Here is a 27,519-nt window from a genome sequence, read left to right as displayed (position 1 = left end):
TCAAAGAGTCGGTCCATCCTCGGACATCATCATGACCATAGTCAGGGTCCTGGACCGGCAGCCAGCTCAGCCTCTCAGCGAGCCGCTGAGAGCCTAAGCCGGCCACTCCCGCTCCCTCCACAGCCCAGTGCTCATCTGAGCGTTGGGGAGCAGAAAGATGTGACTGACAGTCAGCAGCTCTCTGCTCACGGAGCTGTGAGAACCGAGCGATCGGTGGTGTTTGATCGCTCGGTTCTCAGTGTTAGAGGTGGCGGAGGATAGATGCAGCATCGGACCAATGCTGCATCCACCTAGGTAAGTAGGAATCTTAAAAAAAAAAAAAAAAAAAAACCATAAAAAAAGCAAAACATACTTCTCTTTTAAATCAGGAAGTTTATGGAAGGAGCAAAGGAGTTCAAGTTTCAAGAAAAACAGGTTTCAAGGTAGGATTATTCAAGGAATTGTCCAGGGAGCTTTCCAGCATCCCATTCGCAGGTCCTGACTGCCGCCCCGGCCCCCCTAGCAGTTGTATTGACCCCTGCAGCACAAAGATTATTGCTACAGGGGTTAATACAATAGCAGGATCTGTCAAAGGCGCTCGCCAACAGTGCTGACTATGCTCACCCTTTCCGAGCCTCTCCTCCATTCATAAAAAGATATACTATAGCTTCCAGTATTAGGGGGCATTTCTCAGCGGATGGAGTAGATAAAAGGGCATATAGGAGGGCCACAGAGTGTCTAAGGGGGCCAATTTCTCAAAGTATGGTACTTGTTGGTAAAAGTCTGCCACTGGAAGGGTGGAGGAAGCATTGAAGCCAGAGAACATTCTAGAACGATCGTTCTTAAGGGGCCTGTTGGGGGGGGCAAAAGTGGAATTGGCCACTGAGAATCATGGCTGAAATGAGCAGCGTTATATACACTCACTGTCCACTTTATTAGGTCCACCTTGCTAGTAGCGGGTTGGACCCCCTTTTGCCTTCATTCTTGGTGGCATAAATACAAGGTGTTGGAAACGTTTCTCAGAGATTTTGCTCCATAGTGACCTGATAACATCACACAGCCATGATGCCACCACATCCCAAAGGTGCTCTATTGGATGAGATGTGGTGAGTGTGGAGGCCATTGGAGTACAGGGACCTCATTGTCCAGTGGTGAGATGATTGGAGCTTTGTGACATGGTGCATTATCCTGCTGGAAGGAGCCATCAGAAGATGGGGACACTGTAGTCATAAAGGGGTGGACATGGTCAGCAACAATACTCAGGGAGGCCATGGTGATTAAACCATGATCAATTTGTACTAAGGGGCCCAAAGTGTGCCAAGAAAATATCCCCCACACCATTACACCCCCACCACCAGCCTGAACCGGTGATACAAGGCAGGATGGATCCATGCGCCAAATTCTGACCCCACCATCTGAATGTTGCAGCTGAAAGCCAGACTCATCAGACCAGGCAACGTTTTTCCAATCTTCTGTTGTCCAATGTTGGTGATCCTGTGCCAATTGTAGCCTCAGTTTCCTGTTCTTGGCTGACAGGAGTGGCCCCCGGTGTGGTCTTCTGTTGCTGTAGCCCATCTACTTCAAGGTTGGATGTGTTGTGCGTTCAGAGACGGTATTCTGCACACCTTGGGTGTAACGAGGGGTTATTTGGGTTGCTGTTGCCTTTCTATCATCTGGAACCAGTCTTCCAACATTCTCCTCTGACCTCAACAAAGCATTTTCCTCCACACAACTGCCGCTCACTGGATATTTTCTCTTTCCCCACCATTCTCTGTAAACCCCGAGAGATGGTTGTGTGTGAAAATCCCAGAAATACTCAGACCGGCCCGTCTGCCGCCAACAACCATGTCACGTTCAAAGTCACTTAAATCCCCTGTCTTCCCCCATTCTGATGCTCGGCTTTGAACTTCAGCAAGTCGTTTTCACCACGTCTAGATGCCTAAATGCATTGAGTTGCTGCCATATGATTGGCTGCTTAGCAATTTGTGCTACCAAGCAATTAAACAGGTGTAGCTAATAAAGTGACCGGTGAGTGTATATTTCCATTGTGGAATTGGGGGGGGGTCTGTTGATCACAGGGTAAAATTTGGGTTGCCTATTATGGGGACAAAAAGTGGAGAGGGGTACCGGACAAGCTTGTAGGGTTCTATCAATTTCCGGCGGTGTTTAATTGGATAAATATTTGTCTTCGGATAATGACCATGCACATGCTGATTGCCCACCTACAGTCGGTCTAACTGCTGCAGAGGTTTGTTTCAAACGAACAAAAAGGCGAATGAACTCTGATCAAAACGTTATGCAATTGTGGAGAAAGAAAAGAAAAGAAGAAAAAAAAAAAAGCTGTACTAAAAGGTCTCCCTTCTATCCATCTGATATATAAAGTAATAGAACGAGGTTGTATGTGTGAGTCATGAACGCTCCCGAGCCACACAATACCTCCTAATAAAACAGCACATTCCTCCGTGAATTGGTTTGGCTGCTGCTGACAGCTGCAGAATAGCGGATGCTTCCCATCGCATCCTTAATGTGTTATGAAAAGCATTGTAAAGAAGCAATGAACTAAAAGGATATAAAAAAAAAATAAAAAAAAAAATCTCCAAAAAGGGAGGCCGTCATAACACTTTGTTTTCATATCAGGATTTAAAGGTCACAGGATCGGATAAGAAGAGATACTCCACCGCAGATTCCCAGGAAATGACCACCTAAATTCTCATCTCTGAACCTTTAGCTATTTTATTTTTATTTATTTTTTTTTAACAATTTACATCCCTCCGCCATCCTCTCTTAACCTTTTCATTGCCAGAGCGTTTTTGCATCATTATTTTTTTGCACACATAAAAACAAAACAAAACAGACACTCTAGAGCAGAAACCTCCAAACCTTCTGATCAAAGGGCCAGTTTGTCAGTGGGAAGAATAGTGTCCCATCATTGGTGTCAGTGGGAAGAATAGTGTCCCATCATTGGTGTCAGTGGGAGGAATAGTGTCCCATCATTGGTGTCAGTGGGAGGAATAGTGTCCCATCATTGGTATCAGTGGGAAGAATAGTGTCCCATCATTGGTATCAGTGGGAGGAATAGTGTCCCATCATTGGTATCAGTGGGAAGAATAGTGTCCCATCATTGGTGTCAGTGGGAGGAATAGTGTCCCATCATTGGTATCAGTGGGAGGAATAGTGCCCCATCATTGGTGTCAGTGGGAGGAATAGTGTCCCATCATTGGTGTCAGTGGGAGGAATAGTGCCCCATCATTGGTGTCAGTGGGAGGAATAGTGCCCCATCATTGGTGTCAGTGGGAGGATTAGTGCCCCATCATTGGTATCAGTGGGAGGATTAGTGCCCCATCATTGGTATCAGTGGGAGGATTAGTGCCCCATCATTGGTATCAGTGGGAGGAATAGTGTCCCATCATTGGTATCAGTGGGAGGAATAGTGCCCCATCATTGGTATTTGTGGGAGGATTAGTGCCCCATTATTGGTATCAGTGGGAGGATTAGTGCCCCATCATTGGTATCAGTGGGAGGAATAGTGTCCCATCATTGGTGTCAGTGGGAGGAATAGTGTCCCATCATTGGTGTCAGTGGGAGGAATAGTGCCCCATCATTGGTGTCAGTGGGAGGAATAGTGCCCCATCATTGGTGTCAGTGGGAGGATTAGTGCCCCATCATTGGTATCAGTGGGAGGATTAGTGCCCCATCATTGGTATCAGTGGGAGGATTAGTGCCCCATCATTGGTATCAGTGGGAGGAATAGTGTCCCATCATTGGTATCAGTGGGAGGAATAGTGTCCCATCATTGGTATTTGTGGGAGGATTAGTGCCCCATTATTGGTATCAGTGGGAGGATTAGTGCCCCATCATTGGTATCAGTGGGAGGAATAGTGTCCCATCATTGGTGTCAGTGGGAGGAATAGTGTCCCATCATTGGTATCAGTGGGAGGAATAGTGCCCCATCATTGGTGTCAGTGGGAGGAATAGTGCCCCATCATTGGTGTCAGTGGGAGAAATAGTGCCCCATCATTGGTATCAGTGGGAGGATTAGTGCCCCATCATTGGTATCAGTGGGAGGATTAGTGCCCCATCATTGGTATCAGTGGGAGGAATAGTGTCCCATCATTGGTATTTGTGGGAGGATTAGTGCCCCATTATTGGTATCAGTGGGAGGATTAGTGCCCCATCATTGGTATCAGTGGGAGGAATAGTGCCCCATCATTGGTGTCAGTGGGAGGAATAGTGCCCCATCATTGGTGTCAGTGGGAGGAATAGTGTCCCATCATTGGTATCGGGGAGAGGCTAAATTCCTGGCACCGCACATCCACTGAGTCCTATGGTGGTATGAGAGAGACAACCTAAGCCTGGGCTTCAGCCAGGCCACGCCCCCCATGTGTTTCACTCCTCCCCCGGAGCTTAGTCTAGGGCGAAGCGAAACACGTTGGGGGGGGGCGTAGCCTGGCGGGAGCCCAGGCTGAGGTTGTCCCTCTCATACCTACATAGGACTCTCATGGATGTGCAGCAACAGGGATCTTTCCTCTCTTCCTTCCGGTGACTACAAGAGCTGGGATGAGCGCCATCCCTTGCTGCCACTCCTTCAGCGGTTGCAGCATCACCCCTGCATCACCCCACACTACTTCCCCATAGAGATCGAGCCTGAGTGGCACAGTAAACAAACCTTGGGTCACAGTGAGCACTGCAGGGGGATCAGGGAGAGCACACAGGGGGCCTGGGCAACAGACAGAAGGAGAACTTGGGACAGGAGGAGCAGCGGGGTGGCTTTTACTAGTACATGTAAGCCCCTCACCCCCTACTCCCGCAGCAGATGAAAGCAGCTGGAGAGAGAGGCGGAGAAGCAAGCTTTCAGCTGCTGCGGGGGGGGGGGTATGACTACAGAGGTCGGCACTAGTAAATGCTGCCCCGCTACTCCTCCTGTCCAGGTTCCCTTCCTTCTGCTGCCCAGATCCCCCTACTGAACTGATTGGACCCTGCCCTGTACGGGGGGGACCGGTGGTATACCGTTATCAGTGGCCCCGTTCAGGGATAAGATCTCTGGATTTGGTTCACGTAGAAGGTTTACACATGGACTTACCTGTGCACTTTGCGTGATCTCTTCTCTTTCTTTCACGCTCATGTAAGCCAGTGCATCTGTAGGTTCCTTCTCACATGGATCGTGTAGGCCTGGCCCTCCTAGAAAACACAGAATATTTATAAGGGTTGAACACAGATTGGTTAATATTAATATATTGACTCAAAAGCCTTCATGAAAATGAATAGAAGGTACAGTGACTGTGACCACAAGCATTATTTGGGCATTTCCTCTTCAAAGGAGCACAGTGGCAAGGCTACGGACCTTTCTGTATTCTTAAAAAAACTTTAAAACAAACCCTTACTGGCCCATTGTTGAAACCACTGTGGAGTATTTCACCCACCAAAGATGGAAGCATTCATTTTTTCACTCTCTCTCCATAGCTGAGCTCTTTAGTGTCAACAGTGAGTTAGCAGCCTTCCAGTGGGAAGAGCAGATTGCCGATAGCACCATTTGAACAATTTCACTGCTTCTATTGTGCATTTTGAGGATGAATTGCCCCATATAACTATAGAGGTCAGTGAGGACTTATTTTAAAGCTGAAAGAGCTGGAGCAACGTCACCCAGCACATGTGGTTCTCTTTGGCTTAGCCTCACCCCATGCTGCGATGAAAGGGAAAGGACAATTATAAAAGGTACTTTGTTACTTTTCTTGTAAAGAGTTTCCTTTATAAATGAATGGATGGTGGTGTCCCCTATCATTTAGACATGGGAGCCCATCTGGGTTTACAAACACTTTTATAAAAACGTATCAATTGCAATGTATTCTTACCTTTGTACTTTCTAGAATTTACAGTTCTTCAATTCAATATTTTTATTTGGAGAATGCATAATTCCATCATACAAGACATACAGTATATCAGCCATGTGATAAAAGACAATGGGGAAGGTTCAGCATATTACGGACAATAGTAAGATTTATTAGTGGATTGTTTTGTGAATCAAGAAATAGGAAGGAAAAATAAATGAGTTTAATAGAGGTTTGGATGTAGTAAAGTTGTGGGGTGACATGGTTGATCATCTTGGAGTTTTGGGGGATTTAAGGTTGAAGTTTTGGGGATTTATGGTTTAGTGTTTTGGAGTTTTGAGGGGTTTAGGATCTTGGAGTTTTGAGGGACTATTGGTTGAGTGTCTGTGTTGGAGTTTTGGGGGATTTATGGCAGAACATCTTGGAGTTTTGGAGGGACAAAGGGTTGAATGTCTTGGAGGTTTGGGAACTTACGGTTGAGTGTCTTGTAGTTTTGGGGGATTTACGGTTGAGTGTCTTGGAGTTTAAGGGGGACTTATGGTTGAGTGTATTGGCGTTTTGGGGGATTTAAGGTTGAGCATATTGGAGTTTTGATGGATTCATGGTTTAGTGTTTGGAAGATTTAGGGTTGAGCACCTTGAAATTTTGAGGGACTTGTGGTTGTCTGTCTTAGAGTTTTAGGGCATTTATGGCAGAGCATTTTGGAGTTTTGGGAACTTATGGTTGAGTGTCTTGGAGTTTTGGGGGGATCTAAGGTCAAGTGTCTTGGAATTCTGGGGGATTTACAGTCGAGTGTCTTGGATCTTTGGGGGATTTAAGCCTAGAACACACAATAAGATTATTGAAGGAATAATTATTTTTTTTTGCACACTAGTCTCCAGATTGAAAATGAAGAGGATACTAAAGTACGAAAATTCATGTACGACAGAATAAAAATTTGTAAGTGATGTAATGTATTGTATTCGCATAGTATTTTCAGACGAAAACTGTACCGATTACACAAAAATGGTATGATCTGGTATTGTACAAGATTTTTTTTTTGTGCTCGTCAGAACAGATTATGGTACGGTTGCTTCGAAAGCAGAATTTTTTTCTGATCGCGTGTACGGGCCTCTAGGGTTGAGTGTCTTGCAGTTTTGAAGGATTTATAGTTGAGCATCTTGGAGTTCTGGGGGGGACATATGGTTTCACGTCTTGGCGTTTTGGGAACTTATGGTTGAATGTCTTGGAGTTTTGGGGGATTTAAGGTTAAGAGTCTTGGAGGATTTACGGTTTAGTGTTGTGGAGTTTTGGGGGGGACTTATGGTTGGAGTGTCTTGGGAGTTTTGGGGGATTTAAGCCTAGTACACACAATGAGATTATCGGAAGAATGATCATTTGTTTTTTTGCATGCTAGTCTCCAGATCAAAAATGAAGAGTTACTAAAGTAATATGGCAGAATAAAAATTTGGAAGTGATGTAATGTATTATATTTTCAGATGAAAACTGTACTGATTAAACAAAAATCATACGATCTGGTGTCGTACAAGAAAAATATTCCTATTTGTCCCTTCGGGAAAATTTCAGAGAAAAGTTGTATACTAATGATCAGATTATTGTACAATCTCTTCGAAATCGGTATTTGTTTGTAAGATTTTCTGATCGTTTGTATGGACCTTTAGGGTTGAGCATTTTGGAGGTTTGGGGGATGTTTGGTGGAGCATTTTGGAGTTTTGGGGAATGTTTGGTGGAGCATTTTGGAGTTTTGGGGGATGTTTGGTGGAGCATTTTGGAGTATTGGAGAATTTATGGCTGAACATATTGGAGTTTTGAGGGATTTATGGCTGAGCATTTTGGAGTTATGGGGGATGTGTGGTTAAGCATATTGAAGTTTTGGGGGATTTATAGCTGCGCATATTGGAGTTTTGGGGAATTTATGGACGAGTATTTTGGAGTTTTGGGGGATGTTTGGTTGAGCATTTTGGAGTTCCCTGGGATTTATGGCTGAGCATTTTAGAGTTTTGTGGGATTTATGGCTGAGCATATTGGAGTTTTGGGGGGATTTTTGGTTCTGCTGATATAGGTTAGAGAGTTCATAGGTTTATCAACCGTTGATCAAAGTCAACAACAGGAAATGGGTAATCTATGGATCCAAGATTTTCTTGAATTTGACCATGTTGTAGATGTCCTGCCATCAATGTTTTGATTGCTACAGTCCAATGATGTTTAGATTGGAATTCATATAGTTTAGTAATTGTTTCCTGGTCATCAAGACATGCATCATGGGGGTAAATTGATATTTTCTGAGGCCTTCAGGTTTTAAGTTCAGCGCTTCGCAAGGGTTTTTACAATACCATAAATCTCCCAAAACTCCCAGCCGCTGAACCAGTTTTCTTCAAATTACCCCATCAAATGGCCATAATATTTCCTTGCACTTTGAGTTTTTCCCCACCATCACAGCTCAACCCTCAGTGGAATTCAGGCGCTTCCACTCCCAAGTGGCCTTACCAGGTAGAATGATGCCCGACGCCAGGCACTCCATCACTCTCCGTAATGCTTCTCCGGCACCCAACGGTCTATTACAAGTTCCTAGTGCTTTTTCACATATGAGTTCTAGCGGCTGAGAGAAATAAAGAGTCAGAAGGTGAGTCTACTTAAAAGGTCCCTAATAAAACAAAAAAAAAAAATAGATTATCAGTATTTACAACAAAAACAATAAAATAGGTTAAGATGGAAAGGAAAAAGGGTTTTGTTTGGCATCTTATAACTCAGACCAGCAACCTTCATTATAAAAATAACTGTGCTATTATCTGAGCATATTTTAAAGGACTATCCCCCATGTAAGATGTCCCACCACATTCCACACTCACCCATCCTTTCAGCTGGGTCCAGGTAGGAACTCTGTTGCACAAATCTCGAAGAATACGCAGCACAATTACACAAGATTTTAATCCGTTTGCTCTCGCCTGGAATAGACAAAATGGTTCCAATCCTGCTTCTGTATTCTTTCTTTACCCCAAACCTACAGAGGCCTCAGACAGATTCTTTAAATATGATTACTGAGTAGTAGACTAACTTCATGCAAAGAAAACTACAGATAACATCCATGTCTTAGAAAGGTCAGGTTTTAAACTGAAAAGCTTCACGTAAAAAAGATTGCTTTTGTAGCCTCATGATCATGATATACCAGCTAACACCGCTACACCTAAAAAAAAAAAATTTAAAAAATAATAAAAAAAAAAAATCTAGACAGCATCAGTGCCACCTGTAGGCAGGAGGTCAACATAGCGGGGTGTGCCAAAAGCTTTACACGTTAGGAGGTGCGCAATTCTGATTGGTTCTCAGCTGTATGCCTTTAACACAATGAAAAATCATTAGCTGGCAAACATCAAGCAATCTCCCATCAGGGCCAAATAGATGGCACTGCTGCTAGGCAAACATGACTTTGAAAAAAAAAAAAAAAGTGAATGTAGAGTTATAAAACTACTCAGGTATATTATGACAGATTACAAGTGCATGAATAACATGAGATCAAAAGAAAAGTCAAATGAAAAAAAAAAAAAACCTCATAAGGCTACAATAACAATAAGGTAAGAACAAATAGCCAACCTGAAACCATTTGGCATGTCGCAGAGACGCCAAGGCGTTCAGGCATTTCTGCCTGTCCAATAAGTCCGGAGGATCTTTCATCGCAACATTTTCTACTGATAAGATGGGATAAAAAAAAAAGACAGATACAATTTGACCAAGGGGATTCTGTCACAGGAAAGAGTATGGCAGCATCTGAACAAGCTAATAAGACTCCCAGAGAAACTGAATGGTTCACAAAGTGCACGGCGGTTATATTATCCAAAGGCCATTCAAGTAGTATGTGCAACACAAAGCAAAAAGGAGGCATTCACTTCCAGTTTACAAAATCAATAACAGCTATGTACCATCTGGGATCTTATTAAAAATGCACAACATATTTCAGAACGTTAAAAATAGGCATATAGCACTTCCTGACCCTCTCAGAACCAATCACTGAAATCATTCATCTCCGGCCCAACGCGAGTCGTCCAGAGGCAGGATGTCTTTTTTTTTTTGTCTGTGATAATTAAAATCCCAGCTCTAAAGTAAGCTGGGATACAATATAGTTTGTGAATATTGTTCTACTTAAACAGTTAAAGATCAAATAAAAATTGAGGCTTGCGGTAGCATGCTCATATACCTTTATAATTGGGGCTTGCGTTAGCATGCTCATATACCTTTATGACTACAGCAATTGTATCTATAGATCTACAGATGTATATCTGTATATCCCCCCCCCCCCTACTGCGATGTTGAAATTAAAGCTATAAATCCGAAATGGTAAAGAATGCGGGCTTAAAAACATTTGCCGATTCTTTATCCTTCATTAAAATGTTTTATCTATCACCATGTGAGCCATACACAAAGCTAGAACACATTCAGAGCAATTTTCACTGGGTCTCAAATTTTTTAATATAAAACACATTTAGAATTGGGTTTGCTGTTGGCCACAAACCTACAGACCCCGAGCTCTTACCTAAACACAATAGGGTGAATCAGCAAAAAGTGGCACAGGCATAAAGCCTGCGCCACTCTTCTAAACTGAGCAGATCCGACTCCTAATTAACAAAGTTAGTGCAAGCCCCTTTGGTAAATAGGAACAATGTGCTTAATTTTCTTACGATGTGTCAGACACGGCATAGAGAGCTGGAGCTGCTTTTTTTTTTTTTTTTTAAGTAGAATTCTAGGCTAAAGTTAGTCTTAAAAATGTCTCCCCCCCCCCACTCCTTACACCTATGATGGAGGAGGGGGAGATGAAGGAGGAGGAGGAGATGAAGGAGGAGGAGGAGGAGATGAAGGAGGAGGAGATGAAGGAGGAGGAGGAGGAGATGAAGGAGGAGGAGGAGGAGATGAAGGAGGAGGAGATGAAGGAGGAGGAGGAGATCAAGGAGGAGGAGGAGATCAAGGAGGAGGAGGAGATCGAGATCGAGGAGGAGGAGGAGGAGGAGGAGGGGGAGGAGATTGAGGAGGAGGAGGAGGAGGAGGAGGGGGAGGAGATTGAGGAGGAGGAGGAGGAGGAGGAGGGGGAGGAGATTGAGGAGGAGGAGGAGATCGAGATCGAGGAGGAGGAGGAGATCGAGATCGAGGAGGAGGAGGAGGAGGAGGAGGAGATCGAGGAGGAGGGGGAGGAGATTGAGGAGGAGGGGGAGGAGATCGAGGAGGAGGAGCAGATCGAGGAGGAGGAGCAGATCGAGGAGGAGGAGCAGATCGAGGAGGAGGAGCAGATCGAGGAGGAGGGGGAGGAGATCGAGGAGGAGGGGGAGGAGATCGAGGAGGAGGAGATCGAGGAGGAGGGGGAGGAGATCGAGGAGGAGGAGGAGATGAAGAAGGAAGTAGGAAAAAGAAGGAGGAAGAATGAAGAAGGAAGAAAGAAGGAAGGAGGAACATGACTTGGCGAGCAGGACACGGGCCAGACATGGCACAGAGAGCTGGAGCTGCTTTTTTTAAAGTAGAATTACAGGCTGAAGTTAATTAGGTTAGCATTGGTGTTAGGAGTGTCTGGTAACATTTTTAAGGCTTATTAACTTTAGTCTGGAAAGCCTTTAAAAAAGCCATGTTCCTCCTTCCTTCCTCCGCCTTCTTTTTCCTACTTCTTTCTTTTGCCTTATTCCTTGTTTCTTCTGTCTTTGTTTTAGTAAGGCTTTGTTAGTCTTAGGTTAGCACTGGTATTAGGAGTAGCAGGGAACAATTTTTAGGACTTAAGCCTACTGAAGCCTTACTAAAACAAAGGAGGAAGAAGAAGGAAGAAGAAGGAAGAAGGAAGAAAGGAGGAAAAGGAAGAAAGGAGGAAAAGGAAGAAAGGGGGAAAAGGAAGAAAGGGGGAAAAGGAAGAAAGGGAAGAGAAAGAGGAAGAGAAGGAAGAAAGGGAAGAGAAAGAGGAAGAGAAGGAAGAAAGGGAAGAGAAAGAGGAAGAGAAGGAAGAAAGGGAAGAGGAAGAGGAAAAGAAGGAAGAAAGGGAAGAGGAAAAGAAGGAAGAAAGGGAAGAGGAAGAGGAAGAAGAAAGGAGGAAAAGGAAGGAGGAGAAGAAGAAAGGAGGAGGAGGAGGAGGAAAAGAAAGAAAGGGGGAAAAGGAAGAAAGGGGGAAAAGGAAGAAAGGGGGAAAAGGAAGAAAGGGGGAAAAGGAAGAGAAGGAAAGAGTAAGAGGAAGAGAAGGAAGAAAGGGAAGAGAAAGAGGAAGAGAAGGAAGAAAGGGAAGAGAAAGAGGAAAAGAAGGAAGAAAGGGAAGAGGAAGAGGAAGAAGAAGGAAGAAAGGGAAGAGGAAAAGAAGGAAGAAAGGGAAGAGGAAGAGGAAGAAGAAAGGAGGAAAAGGAAGGAGGAGAAGAAGAAAGGAGGAGGAGGAGGAAGAAAAGAAAGAAAAGAAAGAAAGAAAGAAAGAAAGAAAGAAAGAAAGAAAGAAAGAAAGAAAGAAAGAAAGAAAGAAAGAAAGAAAGAAAGAAAGAAAGAAAGAAAGAAAGAAAGAAAGAAAGAAAGAAAGAAAAAAAGGAGAAGGAGAAAGAAAAAAGGACAAGGAGGAGAAGGAGAAGGAAAAGAAAAATGAAAAGGAAGAAGGAGAAGGAAGAAGACAAAAGAAGAAAGAAAAGGAAGGAAGAAGAAAGTAGGAACAAGTAGAAACTAAGTTGTTACTATAAAGCAAGAGTTACTCTACTAATATATGAAATTTGAACGACCTGTGGAAGCTAATAATAATAATAATAAAAAAAAAAATTATGCCCACTTTTGCATTAGTTTCAGTACAGCCCTCGTATTATTATGGAGTGCTGTTGCGTGACAATTTTAGATTCAAACTGTCTAACAAAGATATAACAGTTTTTCTTTTTTTATTACTTCCTAGAGACACAGCTAACACTTTTTTTTTTTTTTTTTTTTAGGAACGTCCACAATACGCACTAACCCTCTCTCCAGTATATAAGAAATAAAACAGCAAAATGAAATGTCTTCAGTATTATTAGGATACAGGAGATTAGCAGAACATTCACGATGGAGTGTCTGCTGGTTGGACTAAAATAGACTTCACAGAGAATGTGTCTTTAGTGAAATGTCATTGTTTAATGAACATTCACTTTATACAAATATGTATCCTGAAAGGTTTGTACTTTTTCATCAATTTTAGATGATATTTGTCTATTTTTATTGAGGAAACGTCAAGTTCTTTAATCCCCAGCACTGCTCAGGAACATCTGTAGAATTGGCTATTCTCCTTCATTATTCAAGCTCACAGGTTTTGATAGCTAAAACATCAAAATGAATTCCTGCCTTGTAAAAATGATCAAATGTTGAAAGAATCTTACATTAATATTGCACTGCTTATGAAATCTGGGTAAATTCAGCCTACAATGTTTCATTAAAAAAAAAAAAAAGGTGTCTGGCATATTTGTTTCCTCTACATCTGTATATTAATGTTCCTTCTTGCCCCAGATTCCTATTATCAGAAGTGCTACAGCCTATTTTCCGTCCTGCAGAACTCTGCGGCAGATGTTTTCATTGTATTAAGTCTTGCTGTCATATTGACGTCATAAAGCTCAAATTGTAGATCCTTTGTCTCTTTAAAAGGATATTAGGAAAGTGTTTAAAGCTGCAGTCCCATAATAAGAACACACAATCAGCGCAGGAATAAGAACGCACACACGGCAGGCACACACATAAGGACTTGTGTCAACGGGCTTTTTTTTTTTTTTTTGCGTCTGAACTGCTTCTATTCCTACACAAAAGTCTATGGGAATTCAAAAGCAGCTTGAAGCTGGTTAACTGAAAGTTAAGTGCACTTGCAATGCATTTGGAACGATCTTAGAGGAATGTCAAAACTGTCAAATGCATTCTGAGTTTGCCAATCAACACAAGTCCTTAGTCCATCTATACAGGTCCTACGTCTACCCTGAAGGATTGGGTCATTCCCGGACTGACTTGTTCATTTATCTAATGCAAGCCATACACTTTAGATGTTTCCTGTTCAGCCCGCTAGACCTTCCCATCCATGCTAAAGAGCGTTAATGGAGGAATCTGCCCTGCCGGCTATTATAATGGATTGGATGCCGTCGCGGTTCAACAATTTTTCATCCAGCACCTTCATTCTTCAATAAAAGTTTGCCGGGTCAGTTGGTGCCAACAGAGCCATCTACGGCTCAAATTTCAGACAATTAACAGCAATTGGCTGAAGTTCGTCTCATATACGGCTAGCCTAGGAGAGATCATTTATATGGATGGAGGTGGAATCAGAAGTGCCGGCTGTTACATTGAGACAGGATGCAGCTGTTGTCGGGCTGACAATTTTCCATCCAGCTCCCTCAATTTTTCAATTGAAGTTCATAAGGCCAGTTGGTGCCAACAGGGCCACCTATGGCTTGAGTTGCAGCCAAGGAATCAGCTGAAATTCAAATCATGTTTAGCCAACAGAGAGATCATTTATACAGGGGGGGAAATCGTTATTTGATCCCCTGCAGATTTAGTAAGTTTGCCCACTTACAAAGAAATGAAGGGCCTATAATTTTTATCGTAGGTGTATTTTAAAATGATAGACACAGACTATATCAACCAAAAAAACAAACCAGAAAAAACACGATACAAATTTTATAAATGGAGTTGCAGTTCTCAGTGAGTAATATAAATATTTGATCTCCTACCAACCAACAATAATTCTGCCCTCCCATAGACTGGCTACAGTAGGTGCTCATGTGGTACACAGATTAGTCCTTTCAATGTAAGAAGGTCCCCCTAATGACAACTCGTGTGCATAAAAGACTCCATTCAACCATCATGGGCAAGACCAAAGAGCTGTCAAAGGACGTCAGGGACAAGATTGTAGACCTGCACAAGGCTGGAATGGTCTACAAGACCATCAGCAAGAAGCTTGGTGAGAAGGAGACAACTGTTGGAGCGATTACCCACAAATGGAAAAACTACAAAATAACCATCAATCACCCTCGGCCTGGAGCGCCATGCAACATTTTGCTTCATGAGGTAAGGATGATCATAGGAAAAGTGAGGGATCAGCCCAGAACTACACGGGAGGAGCTTGTGAATGATCTCAAGGCAGTTGGGACCACAGTCACCAAACAAACCATTGGTAACACAATACTCTACCATGGATTGAAATCCTGCAACTCCCACAAGGCCCCCATCCTGAAGAAGGCACATGTATAGGCCCGTCTGAAGTTTGGCAGTGAACATCTAAATGATTCAGAGAAGGATTGGGAGAAAGTGCTGTGGTCAGATGAGACCAAAATTGAGCAAAATTTGGCATTAACTCGACTAACGTGTTTGGAGGAAGAAAAATGCTGACTATGACACTAAGAACACCAACCCTACAGTCAAGCACAGAGGCAGAAACATGATGCTTTGGGGATGTTTCTCTGCTAAAGGTAGCATTGAGGGGCCAATGGACGAGGCCATGTATTGTAAAATTTTGGATGAGAACCTTCTTCCCTCGGCCAGAACACATACCGCCAAGACAACAAAGGAGTGGCTCAAGAAGAAGCACATTAAGGTCACAGAGTGGCCTAGCCAGTCTCCAGACCTTAATCCTCTAGAAAATTTATGGAGGGACCAGAAACTTCAAGTTGCCAAGGAAACCTTTAGGATTTAGAGAAGATCTGTAAAGAAGAGTGGACCATAATCCCTCCTGAGATGTGTGCAAACCTGGTCACCAACTACAAGAAACGAATGACTTCTGTGCTTGCCAACAAGGGTTTCTCCACCAACTACGAAGTCATGTTTGCTTGGGGATCAAATACTTATTTTACTCACTGAGCTACAACTCAAGTTGTAACATTTGAATCATGTGTGTTTTTTTCTGGATTTTTGGTTGATATTCAGTCTCTATCATTTAAAATACACCTATGATAAAAATTCTAGACCCTTCATTTCTTTGTAAGTGGGCAAAAAATACAAAAAATCTGCAGGGGATCAAATAATTATTTTCCCCACTGTATAGATGGAGGAGGAATCTGCACTGCTACATTCAGATTGGATGCAGTTGTTGCTCGACATAAAACTTTCCAACCAGCTCCTTCAACTTTTTTAATGAAGCTTGTTGAGTCAGTTGGTGCCAACAGGGCCACCTACGGTTCAAATTTCACCCAATTTAGCAGAACTTGGGCAAAATTCAGGTCATGTATGGCTAGCCTAGGAGAGCTCATTTATATGGATGGAGGAGGAATCTGCACTGCTGGCAGCTCTATTCAGATTTGATGCAGCCACTGTTCAACTGGCAATTTTCCAACCAGCTCCTCCAATTTTTCAATTGAAGATTGTTGAGCAAGTTGGATCCAACAGGGCCAACTACAGCTTGACTTGCAGCCAATTCAGCAGGAATTGGCCGAAAATTCAAGTCATGTATAGCTAGCCTAAGAGAGATCATTTAAAGGGATGGTGGAGGAATCTGCACTGCTGGATGTAGTTGCTGTTCAGCTGACGATTTTCAAACCAGCTCCTGCAATTTTTCAACTGAAGTTTGTCGAGCCAGTTGGATTCAACAGGGCCACCTACAGCTCAAATTGCAGCCAATTTAGCAGCAATTGGGCAAAATTTGAGTCACGTATGGCTAGCCTGAGAGAGATCATTTATATGGATGGTAGAGGAATCTGCACTGCTGGCTGTTATATTTAGATTTGATGCAGTCGCTGTTCAACTGATACTTTTTCCAACCAGCTCCTTCAATATAACAACTGAAGATTGTTGAGCCTGGTGGTGCCGACAGGACCACCCATGACTCAAATTTTAGCAATTTCAGTTGGAATTGGCCAAAATGTAAGTCATGTATGCATAGCCTAATGCCAGCCATAGATGGTTTAAATCTCACCAGGGACTTGCCAAGATTTGAACCATCTAAGGGCAGGCTGAATGTACCAAAGTCGATCCATCGATTGCATGTCGGATTTTCAGCATGTGATTATTGCCAGCGCAAAAATAACGGCTATTGCTCAGCCTAAGGAAGAGCAAGCAAAAAATCCATAAGCTACAGTGTCAGGCCTGGCAATCTATACCAATAAATGCCAACTGCCTGAAGACAAAGAAAGCTTGAAGAACCAAAGTAATTAAATTACACTTATGAAGAGATTATTTTCTTTTTAATTCAGCTTTGAGCTTATGGCAGACATTGGTTCATCCAACTAGAACAATATTTATGGATCATACCGTGCCGAGCTAAAAAAATATATAGGAAGGGCGTTGCTACTTTTATCATGTACAGCAGGGGTAGGCAACCTCAGCCCTCCAGCGGTTTTAAAACTACAAGTCCCATGAGACATTGCAGGACCCCGACAATCACAGGCATGACTCCTAGAGACAGAGGCATGATGGGTTTTGTAGTTTCACCACAGCTGGAGGGCCGAGGTTGCCTATCCCTGATATACAGGTACAGGTAAAAAACAGAATATGCAGTCCATCTCTGCAATATATGCACTTTTCCCCATGTTCTGTCTCTTTAAAAACGGATAAACACCACCACCCAAAAAAAAGAAAAAAAAAAAAAGAAAAACACACCACCACTAAACAAACAAACAAAAAAAAAATACTGGTGCAAGAGAGAAGAAAGGAGTGCCCCTTGCCCTCCCTCCCCTCTCCACTTCTTCCTGAATCACTCATCCAACCACCATTCCCCCCCCCCCCCCCCCCCCTATTTTTTCTCATCTGGGGTGAGATACCATGGAGAGCATGAACCTATGAAAATGAATTCCAATGTATTATGAGATTATATATATAGGGGGTCCGACATATACATCCTCCCCCCCCTGATACCTATGTGACATTTGTATGACCTAACTTTGAGAGCACTGTGATATCATGTAATTCCACAACTTTTGTAGTCTTTTTTTTTTTTTTTTTTATAAGATTATAAGAATAATAAAATTAAAATAAAAATAAAAAATCTCAAATGTTTTCTCACTCACCATCCTATGAGGATAAATGGGTAGTTGACCTCTATGTCAATTTAGAAACTACAGACTGACTTGATATCTGGACCGCCACCAAATACTGCTTGCAAAAATTTGGCTGCTTTGGAAGACTCTTATAAAGTCCACTCACGATGGTACTTGGTTGGCTCCTTCCTTTTGAACCCCTAACCTAATTAAGCACATTCATCTTAACCCATTATTCTATGCTTATGAGAATACTGGAATCCATCCTTCCCCCCTGTCATTTTATACCTATACTCTCCTCCCTTTCCTAACCAGGTCCTATAGCTCCCTTTAAGCTTGTCTTATCCTCTAAGGCACATTTGTCAAACACAAGGCCCGTGGGCCAAATCCAGCCCGTCAGGCCATTTCATGTGGCCCTCGCACCTCTCCTGCAGCTCTGGGACCCAATTAGACCCCCACCTTGTTGGCAGTAGAGAGGACAGAGCTCCACCGCCGTGGCTTGCTCTGTACAGCCGTGGGAGGCTCGTGTCTGCCCTCCCCCCCCCGTCTTAGCAGATACCAGCAGACAGGAGGACAGAACTACTCCTACAGATCCTATGCCTCTCTGTTCAGCAGCAGCACCCCCTTGTCTCCACTTCCTCTGGTCTCACCATTTGGCAGACTACGGCAGCCGAGTCCAGCCCTCCTCCAGACCCTGCACTTTCTGCTTTCCAACTGCGCCCCCAGCTTCTTCCAGCAGCAACATAAGGTAAGAGGGGTGCATTGTGATATAAGGGAGGGTGGGGGGTTCTGGACTTCTGATGGTGGTGGTGGTGGGGGGGGGGCTATTGACATCTGATGTAGAGAAGGGGGGTGCTCTGGACATCTAGTCTAACAGATACAACCGGGCCTTTGAGGGCAATCAACATGCTGAGGTGGCCAGCGATGAAATTGATTTTGACAACCCTGGTCCAAGGTTTATCTACTCTATAGTTATTCTGTTGTGACCTTCCTTTCTAAAATCTACTGTATATACAGGCAGTCCCCGAATTACGAACGGGTTAGGGACTGCCTGTTTGTTCTTAAGTCAGATTTGTTCACAAGTCGGAAGCGCATGCGCAGAACAGCAGAGACATCGTTTTCTGATGTTTTCCGATGTGCCCGCCAACGCCGCCTCCCGTTCGTAAGTAGGAGTCGTTCGCAAGTTGGAGGTTCATAACTCGGGGACCTCCTGTACTCACTTACGTTGTCAAATGCAAGAATGAAGGCTATCTGCCTTGTTTTCAATGAAAAAAAAAAAAAAGCTGCAAGTACAGCAAATTGTACAATCTGAAAATGAAGTGTATTGCAGAGATGCACTGAAGATATTTTTTATATTTTGCCCAGAGAGAGTCTTATAGGGGGAAACTCATTTCATATAAAAAGTTCAAAACTTTAAACCCTTTAAAAATAATACTTAAACCATTCAACCAAGACATACAACCAAAATAGGAAAGATGGGACCGCACCTTTAAAAAAAATGGGACGTTTCAGGCAAAGCTTTGCGAAGTACGTGGAGAGAGAGAGACGATTAATTTCAATGTGAACATCTGCGTCAAGTTCACAAATAAATTGAAAAAGTACTACAGTAAATGAGTGGTTATGAAGAACTGAAAACACAGACTGAAAGGCTGCAGAGAGTGCTAGTTCTCTAAAAGTTATCTTTTTTTGGTTTGTTTGTTTGTTTTTTAGTGTAGAGCGTTTATTTAGCTCTTGGGCTGATAAGATCAGTCAAGTCAAGTGGTAACAATGGCTTGGAGATACCCAAAGTGACACTGGGAGATGCTGAGCTAAAAACGGTGTTGTATTGTCCCGTACTATCTTCTCCTTCTGAATGGACAGCTAGAAACCAAGCGTATTATGGAGATAGCAGGTGTGAAGATACAGGCCAGCATATATATATTCAACATATAAAACAGACGTTAACCTTTTCATTATAGGGCAATGTTTGTGTACCCTCACATGAGTATCGAGAAATGGAGGGTGGGTCAAGAAGTTCTGACTGTTCTTCATCTGAGAAGCTAGGCCTAAAATTAAACAAAGCCTGGATTTAGGAATGAAATGGTCCACCACACAAAATATGGGACTTCCAAAAGTCTACTAACCAAAAGGTCCAATTCAAAATTTACTGCAAGTGGAACTGGTCCTGGTGGGTCGTAAATCTACAAAGCGTACCATTATTTTTTTTTTTAAGGTTGAATTCTAAAGACTTAAGCCATTAAAGAAAAGGTGGTGGTGATGCCTAATCTATGGATAAACAGGCCGTTCTGTAAAAATCGGAGATTGACTCAATTCTAACAATTCAACGGGAATGGAACGAATACTTCATGGGAGGGTCAACAAAACACTGCAGAAACATGACTGGCAAGCCCTATGACAGCACACGTTTGCCTCAACAAACCACAACCCTGACAGATAGGTCACAATCCATGCTTTGCCTCCCAGTGTACCGTGCCATGTATGTACAACTATACTAGCAGTATTGTCTTGCAGCCAGTCAGCATCTGTGTACAAAATCCTATCAAAAGTACAGATGAAAAGGATCATGGGGGGTGAGGGCAAGAAGAAAGAGACTTGCATCAGAATATCTTGTACATTAACATCATTAGAATGAAGTGTCTTCATGCTCTGCTCGGAGGCCAAGCCCAGGCATTTCCCGCAAAAGGGTTTTTCATTTTTTTTAATTTTTTTTTTGGGTAGAAGCTTTTTTATGTTCCGGGACCAGCTGCGCATGTTCAGAACTTGCTGGACAAATACGTTTATAACACAATAAATTGGATATTAATATTCACCAAATTACTATAGTTATATATGTTTTACTATATCTTATATTATTATCTTATATGCCCAATATCTAAAATAATTTAGAGATTTTTTTCCCAACATTGAATAAAATAAAGGGCCTATGTGCTCAAAATCTAATACAACACAGGGTCTATATGCCCAATATCTAATACAATATAGGGCCTATAAGATCAAGATCTAATACGTTATAGGGCCTTCATGACCAACATCCAATACAATTTAGGACTTATATGCCAAACATCTAATATAGAGCCTATATGCCCCATATCTAATATAATAGAGCCCAATATCATATAGAGCCTCCATGTTCCACATCTAACATAACATGGGGCCTATATGCCCAATATTGAATATAATAAAGGGCCTATATGCCAAAAATCAAATCTATTATTGGACCTACATGCCCAATATCTAATATAGAGCCTATATGCCCAATAAAATATATGGCCGATATGGAGCCTATATGCCCAATAAAATATATGGCTGATATGGAGCCTATATGCCCACAATAAAATATATGGCCTATATGCCCATATCTAATATGATATGGAGCCTATTTGCCCAAACTCTAAGATAATATAGAGCTATTCATCCGCTACTTAATATAACATAGAACCTATATGCCCAATACCTAATATAGAACCTATAAACCCAATACATAATATAATATTGAACCTATATGGCCCAATACCCAATATAATATAGAACCCATTTGCCCAATACCTAATATAGAACCTATATGCCCAATACCTAATATAAAACCTATATACCAAATACCTAATAAAATATAGAACCTATATGACCAATACCTAATATAGAACCTATATGCCCAATACCTAATATAATATAGAACCTATATGGCCCAATACCTAATATAATATAGAGCCTATATGCCCAATACCTAATATAATATAGAACCTATATGGCCCAATACCTAATATAATATAGAACCTATTTGCCCAATACAGAACCTACATGACCAATATCAAATATTACATAAGACCTATACAGTATGCCCAATATCCAATCCATCTGACGACCTATATTCTCCCCTAAAAGACAACATAAAATGAAACATTTTGCGATCCTTTGTCTAATGTCAAAAGAAATACATGAAAGCGCCCGCTGGCACCTCAACGAGCTCCCGAGTTCGATATTCATTTGTCTCACCTGGACATAAGATGCGCAGAAGGTCCCCTCACATAAGAGAAAGAAAGAAAAAAGCAATCACCAGTATAATGATATAATAATTGGGGGGTCAGCTCATGAAGACACAAGCATCATTCTGACTGCATGAAATACACACAGGACAAGTCCACTGCACCTAGGCTGCTCGGTGTTGTTAGGATATAGATTAGCATAGTCAAAAACCATACCTCAGGAAATATTGGTCAGTTATACCCCTTATGATGGAAGCATGATTTAAACAGTTATAAAGTTTAAGGGAATACAGATACAACACATGAGCAAGAGCATAAAGAGCAAAAAAAAAAAAAAAAACTATAAATGCTCTCATTTTTAATTATTATAGTAGTTCTAATTTTAATTTCTAATCATTCATTATAATTACAGTTAAGATGCATTAGCATTTAAAAAGGCCACAAAATCTAAAAAAAAAAAAAAAAAAAAAAAAAAAAAGAAGAAGGCATATACAAGGGTACACAGTACCCCCCCAATAGGTGTACATTTAAAATGATTCAACTAATCTTTTAGGTTTGCTGGCCCTTTAAAAGCACGTAAGATATATACCATTTAAACACTCAAGTGCAGTTATTGTAACTGGAGAAAATTATTATTTTCTTTGCTTTCCTTGCAAAAGTTTACTTTTTAACCAGAATTTCCAATAGTAACACAATATGCTACTCAAAAAAAAAAATTTGGTTGAAAATATATGATGAAATAAGAAGGGGTCTAAAAACAGACCCCTGACATCTCACCTTTGAGACCGAGAAAGGGATTGAGGACACAGATTCTTCAGTTCCTTTCTCTCTAGCCTTAGTTGCACTGAAGATGAATGAACAGGAGACAAGAGGCTCCCGTTCATTCAATAGCTGAAGCATACATGGTAAACACAGTATACTATGCTCAGTTATGAATGAACATGGGAGCAAATCGGTACTGATCACTCACTGTGTCCAATTCAGAAAAGGAAGGGGCGCGGAAAAATGACATATTTACTGGCCCCTTCCCCCACTCTCGATCTGCCTGTGCGCCCCAAAGCGTTACGCGCGCGGGGGGGGGGGGGGGTGTTGTTGGCCATGCAGGGGGGAAATCAGATGTGGGCAGTACAGGAAAGGGTATCGGTGTTGGCGGGATGGGAGGACAATTACATAATGATGCACTGTGTCTGTCTCTCCCTCCTTCAGCAGCTAAAAGCTGGCGAGAGAAACCAGGCTTCAGATGCGGAAAGGAGAGAGGGAGAAACCAGGCTACAGCTGCGGACAGGGGGAGAAACCTGGCTACAGCTGCGGACAGGGGGAGAAACCTGGCTACAGCTGCGGACAGGGGGAGAAACCTGGCTACAGCTGCGGACAGGGGGAGAAACCAGGCTACAGCTGCGGACAGGGGGAGGGGGGGGGAACCAGGCTTCAGCTGCGGGAGGGAGGGGGGGGGGGAACCAGGCTTCAGCTGCGGGAGGGAGAGGGGGGGGAAACCAGGCTTCAGCTGCGGGAGGGAGAGGGGGAGAAACCAGGCTTCAGCTGCGGGAGGGAGAGGGGGAGAAACCAGGCTTCAGCTGCGGACAGGGAGAGGGGGAGAAACCAGGCTTCAGCTGCGGACAGGGAGAGGGGGAGAAACCAGGCTTCAGCTGCGGACAGGGAGAGGGGGAGAAACCAGGCTTCAGCTGCGGGAGGGAGAGGGGGAGAAACCAGGCTTCAGCTGCGGGAGGGAGAGGGGGAGGGGGAGAAACCAGGCTTCAGCTGCGGGAGGGAGAGGGGGAAAAAAACAGGCTTCAGCTGCAGAGAGGGGGGGGGACCAGGCTTCAGCTGCGGGAGGGAGAGGGGGAGAAACCAGGCTTCAGCTGCGGGAGGGAGAGGGGGAGAAACCAGGCTTCAGCTGCGGGAGGGAGAGGGGGAGAAACCAGGCTTCAGCTGCGGGAGGGAGAGGGGGAGAAACCAGGCTTCAGCTGCGGGAGGGAGAGGGGGAGAAACCAGGCTTTCAGCTGCGGGAGGGAGAGGGGGAGAAACCAGGCTTCAGCTGCGGGAGGGAGAGGGGGAGAAACCAGGCTTCAGCTGCGGGAGGGAGAGGGGGAGAAACCAGGCTTCAGCTGCGGGAGGGAGAGGGGGAGAAACCAGGCTTCAGCTGCGGGAGGGAGAGGGGGAGAAACCAGGCTTCAGCTGCGGGAGGGAGAGGGGGAGAAACCAGGCTTCAGCTGCGGGAGGGAGAGGGGGAGAAACCAGACTTCAGCTGCGGAGGGAGAGGGGGAGAAACCAGGCTTCAGCTGCAGGAGGAAGAGGGGGAGAAACCAGGCTTCAGCTGCAGGAGGGAGAGGGGGAGAAACCAGGCTTCAGCTGCAGGAGGGAGAGGGGTAGAAACCAGGCTTCAGCTGCGGGAGGGAGACACACAGACAGTTCATCGATCTGCAATTGTCCTTCCGTCACCGCCGCACCAATCCCCCTGCGTGCCCGGGCACCCTCCAGGAGGCACAGTGGTAACCCCTATCGGCGGCCTTGCCATTTGCACACAACTCTGTTCACCAAAGCATAAAGATGGGACTGACTCCCGATCATATGACCACTGTGGCCACTGTACCTTCCCACCTCTGGGCAGGCAGACCCTATTAAAAGGGATACCAAGGCTGGGTGAGAAGGGGTCAATGCTACGGTTCAAGAATCCGTGAACTAGGGTGCTTTCTCTGCATTCATTACCAGCTGCACGCAACTCTGTTCACCAAAGCGTAAAGCGGGAACAGTTCCCAATTATATGACCTCTGTGAAGGCCAATTACAGTAGTCACATGATCGCTGATCCTTCCCGCCCATGGGTGGATAGACCCTAATAAAGGGATACCAGTTCTGGGTGAGAAGGGGTCAACACAACAGTTTCAGAATAAGTGAACGAGGGTGCTTTCTCTACATTACCAGTTGCACACAACTGGCCAAGCCTAAAGGGAACTTATTTGGAATGGTTTAAGGGTTATACAATTGTCTTCTGCCAACTTATTGTTCTTGGGAACCCTCGTAGCCTGTCTTGCACCATCATCATAGATTAACAGACCTCCATGAAGTCATACCCCATGGTGTGCGAAAATCAACACAGCCAAGATAACAAAGCAATGACTACGGGACTGTCTAAAACAGGAAAGGAGTGCAGGAAAGAAACTAAAGATATAAATTAGTCAACTTTATCTATACCAAAGTACTAGAGAACTGACATCTATTACGGAAACTGCCAACGCAAAGCGGCATGTGCATTTTTTATCACAACCAGCATGTTCTGTGTAGTATCTGCATTCCCCTAGTGTATACATCATCTATGTTGTTACCGATAGGTTTTATTTCAAGCATGGAAGAATGCCAACAATTAAAAGTCTTGAATTAAAAAGCTGATTCTTCCCAGATGGCCCCAATGGCATTTTATTTATTTATTTATTTTTTTAAACTGACCAACATTTGACACTGTATAGCTGATGTTTGTGGGAAGGACAGAAAATAGAGGGTGGGCTAGAGATGGGAGGAGCGACAGGGAGTCCGTCTTGCCCAGGTGGGCTGGCTGCCTCAGTTGACATGACAGAGTGTGGCCTGTTGGTCAAAGGTCTGACATAGGTCCAGTGTTGCTTGGCAAGTTTCTAGGGACAGGCTTGGGAAGCTGAAGCAAAATATTACAGACCATAAAATGAAGAAGGGAGGTGGGGGAGGGAAAAAAAAAAACAAGAGAAATAAAAAAATAAAGAAAACCATGAACACATTAGTATTTATGAATTACCCAACCTCAAAGCTGCTGCACATACTGCTAAAAAGTCCGGTTTCTTTTTGAGAAAACCACATACGTTTGGTGGCAGGAAATACGCTCGCTGTAGCTCAGATAAAAAAAAAAAAAAAAATTAGGTCATTTTTTTTTCTATTTTTTTTTGTTTTTTTTACTCTATTAAATGACGAGAGGCAGCGCTGAGGTTGTGTAACAGAATCTGCTCAATACCAAAAAAATGAGAGACTTTAACATAAGACAACATATGTAACATTTACTATCTTCTAACTATAGCTTTCTTTTTTTTTAATGCATATTTTAATATCTGTGAGCAGATAAAGAAAAAAAAAAAAAAAAAACAGGACCACTAGTCATATAAGAAACAAAAAAATCTGAAAGCGGTTTCTTTCTCAACAAAGGAAACAAGAAAACCCAAAATACCTCCACCTGATCCGTTTTCCTCTTCTCTGAATAGTGGGGATGTCAATATAACTTTTAAGGTTAATTTAGGTTCTTTTGAATTTTGTATAATTAGTGAGGCATCTTCTGTGCATTGTTCCACTTGATATGTCTCTTCTGTCAGTTTCTAAAGGGTTTAAGAAGTGAGTATAAGTATCAGAAAGGCTAGGAAAGGTTAAGCTGGCATCAGGGTTACTTTCTAAAAATTAGAAGCAATGACTTAGAAATAACCGAGCTCAGTTCTTTAAGGACCCATGGGTGTAAGTCATCTGGTCCAGGAGTTTATTCACCTATAATTTGTCAAACCATTTCTGGATCAGATCAATTATGAGCTATTGAAGTGGGTTTCAGACAGTGAAAAGAGGAGAAGCTTTTCAGACAGTGAAAAGAGGAGAAGCATTTTCAGACATTGAAAAGAGGAGAAGCATTTTCAGACAGTGAAAAGAAGAGAAGCATTTTCAGACAGTGAAAAGAAGAGAAGCATTTTCAGACAGTGAAAAGAGGAGAAGCTTTTCAGACAGTGAAAAGAGGAGAAGCTTTTCAGACAGTGAAAAGAGGAGAAGCTTTTCAGACAGTGAAAAGAGGAGAAGCTTTTCAGACAGTGAAAAGAGGAGAAGCTTTTCAGACAGTGAAAAGAGGAGAAGTTTTCAGACAGTGAAAAGAGGAGAAGCTTTTCAGACAGTGAAAAGAGGAGAAGCTTTTCAGACAGTGAAAAGAGGAGAAGCTTTTCAGACAGTGAAAAGAGGAGAAGCTTTTCAGACAGTGAAAAGAGGAGAAGCTTTTCAGACAGTGAAAAGAGGAGAAGCTTTTCAGACAGTGAAAAGAGGAGAAGCTTTTCAGACAGTGAAAAGAGGAGAAGCTTTTCAGACAGTGAAAAGAGGAGAAGCATTTTCAGACAGTGAAAAGAGGAGAAGCATTTTCAGACAGTGAAAAGAGGAGAAGCATTTTCAGACAGTGAAAAGAGAAGAAGCATTTTCAGACAGTGAAAAGAGAAGAAGCATTTTCAGACAGTGAAAAGAGGAGAAGCATTTTCAGACAGTGAAAAGAGGAGAAGCTTTTTAGACAGTGAAAACATGAGAAGCTTTTCAGACAGTGAAAAGAGGAGAAGCTTTTCAGACAGTGAAAAGAGGAGAAGCTTTTCAGACAGTGAAAAGAGGAGAAGCTTTTCAGACAGTGAAAAGAGGAGAAGCTTTTCAGACAGTAAAAAGAGGAGAAGCTTTTCAGACAGTGAAAAGAGGAGAAGCTTTTCAGACAGTGAAAAGAGAAGCTTTTCAGACAGTGAAAAGAGGAGAAGCTTTTTCAGACAGTGAAAAGATGAGAAGCTTTTTCAGACAGTGAAAAGATGAGAAGCTTTTTCAGACAGTGAAAAGATGAGAAGCTTTTTCAGACAGTGAAAAGATGAGAAGCTTTTTCAGACAGTGAAAAGATGAGAAGATTTTCAGACAGTGAAAAGCTAGGAAAGGTTAAGCTGGCATCAGGGTTACTTTCTAAAAATTAGAAACAATGACTTAGAAATAACTGAGCTCAGTTGTTTAAGGACCCATGGGTGTAGGTCATCTGGTCCAGGAGTTTATTCACCAATAATCTGTCAACTCATTTCTGGATCAGATCAATTATGAGCTACTG

The 27,519-nt window shown here is 43.0% G+C and overlaps 1 protein-coding gene across 9 annotated transcripts in view; it reads right to left on the bottom strand.

The window, feature by feature from the left end:
* Window positions 1–27,519, bottom strand: part of STRBP (spermatid perinuclear RNA binding protein) — a 210,798-nt gene that overhangs the window by 64,508 nt on the left and 118,771 nt on the right. For 7 of the 9 annotated variants that reach the window (XM_073600708.1, XM_073600700.1, XM_073600706.1 and 4 more), the window contains exons 6-10: window positions 25,876–26,020; window positions 9,393–9,487; window positions 8,654–8,749; window positions 8,292–8,403; window positions 5,060–5,157 (exon numbers count right to left, since the gene is read on the bottom strand). In XM_073600708.1, the coding sequence (XP_073456809.1) occupies window positions 5,060–5,157; window positions 8,292–8,403; window positions 8,654–8,749; window positions 9,393–9,487; window positions 25,876–26,020 (546 nt within the window). The remainder of the gene's footprint in view (window positions 1–5,059; window positions 5,158–8,291; window positions 8,404–8,653; window positions 8,750–9,392; window positions 9,488–25,875; window positions 26,021–27,519) is intronic. The other 2 variants (XM_073600705.1, XM_073600707.1) reach the window with 1 other exon arrangement.

Source organism: Aquarana catesbeiana, linkage group LG09, assembly GCF_042186555.1.
Source record: "Aquarana catesbeiana isolate 2022-GZ linkage group LG09, ASM4218655v1, whole genome shotgun sequence".
Taxonomy (NCBI): domain Eukaryota; kingdom Metazoa; phylum Chordata; class Amphibia; order Anura; family Ranidae; genus Aquarana; species Aquarana catesbeiana.
This window is presented reverse-complemented; position numbering and strand designations above follow the sequence as displayed.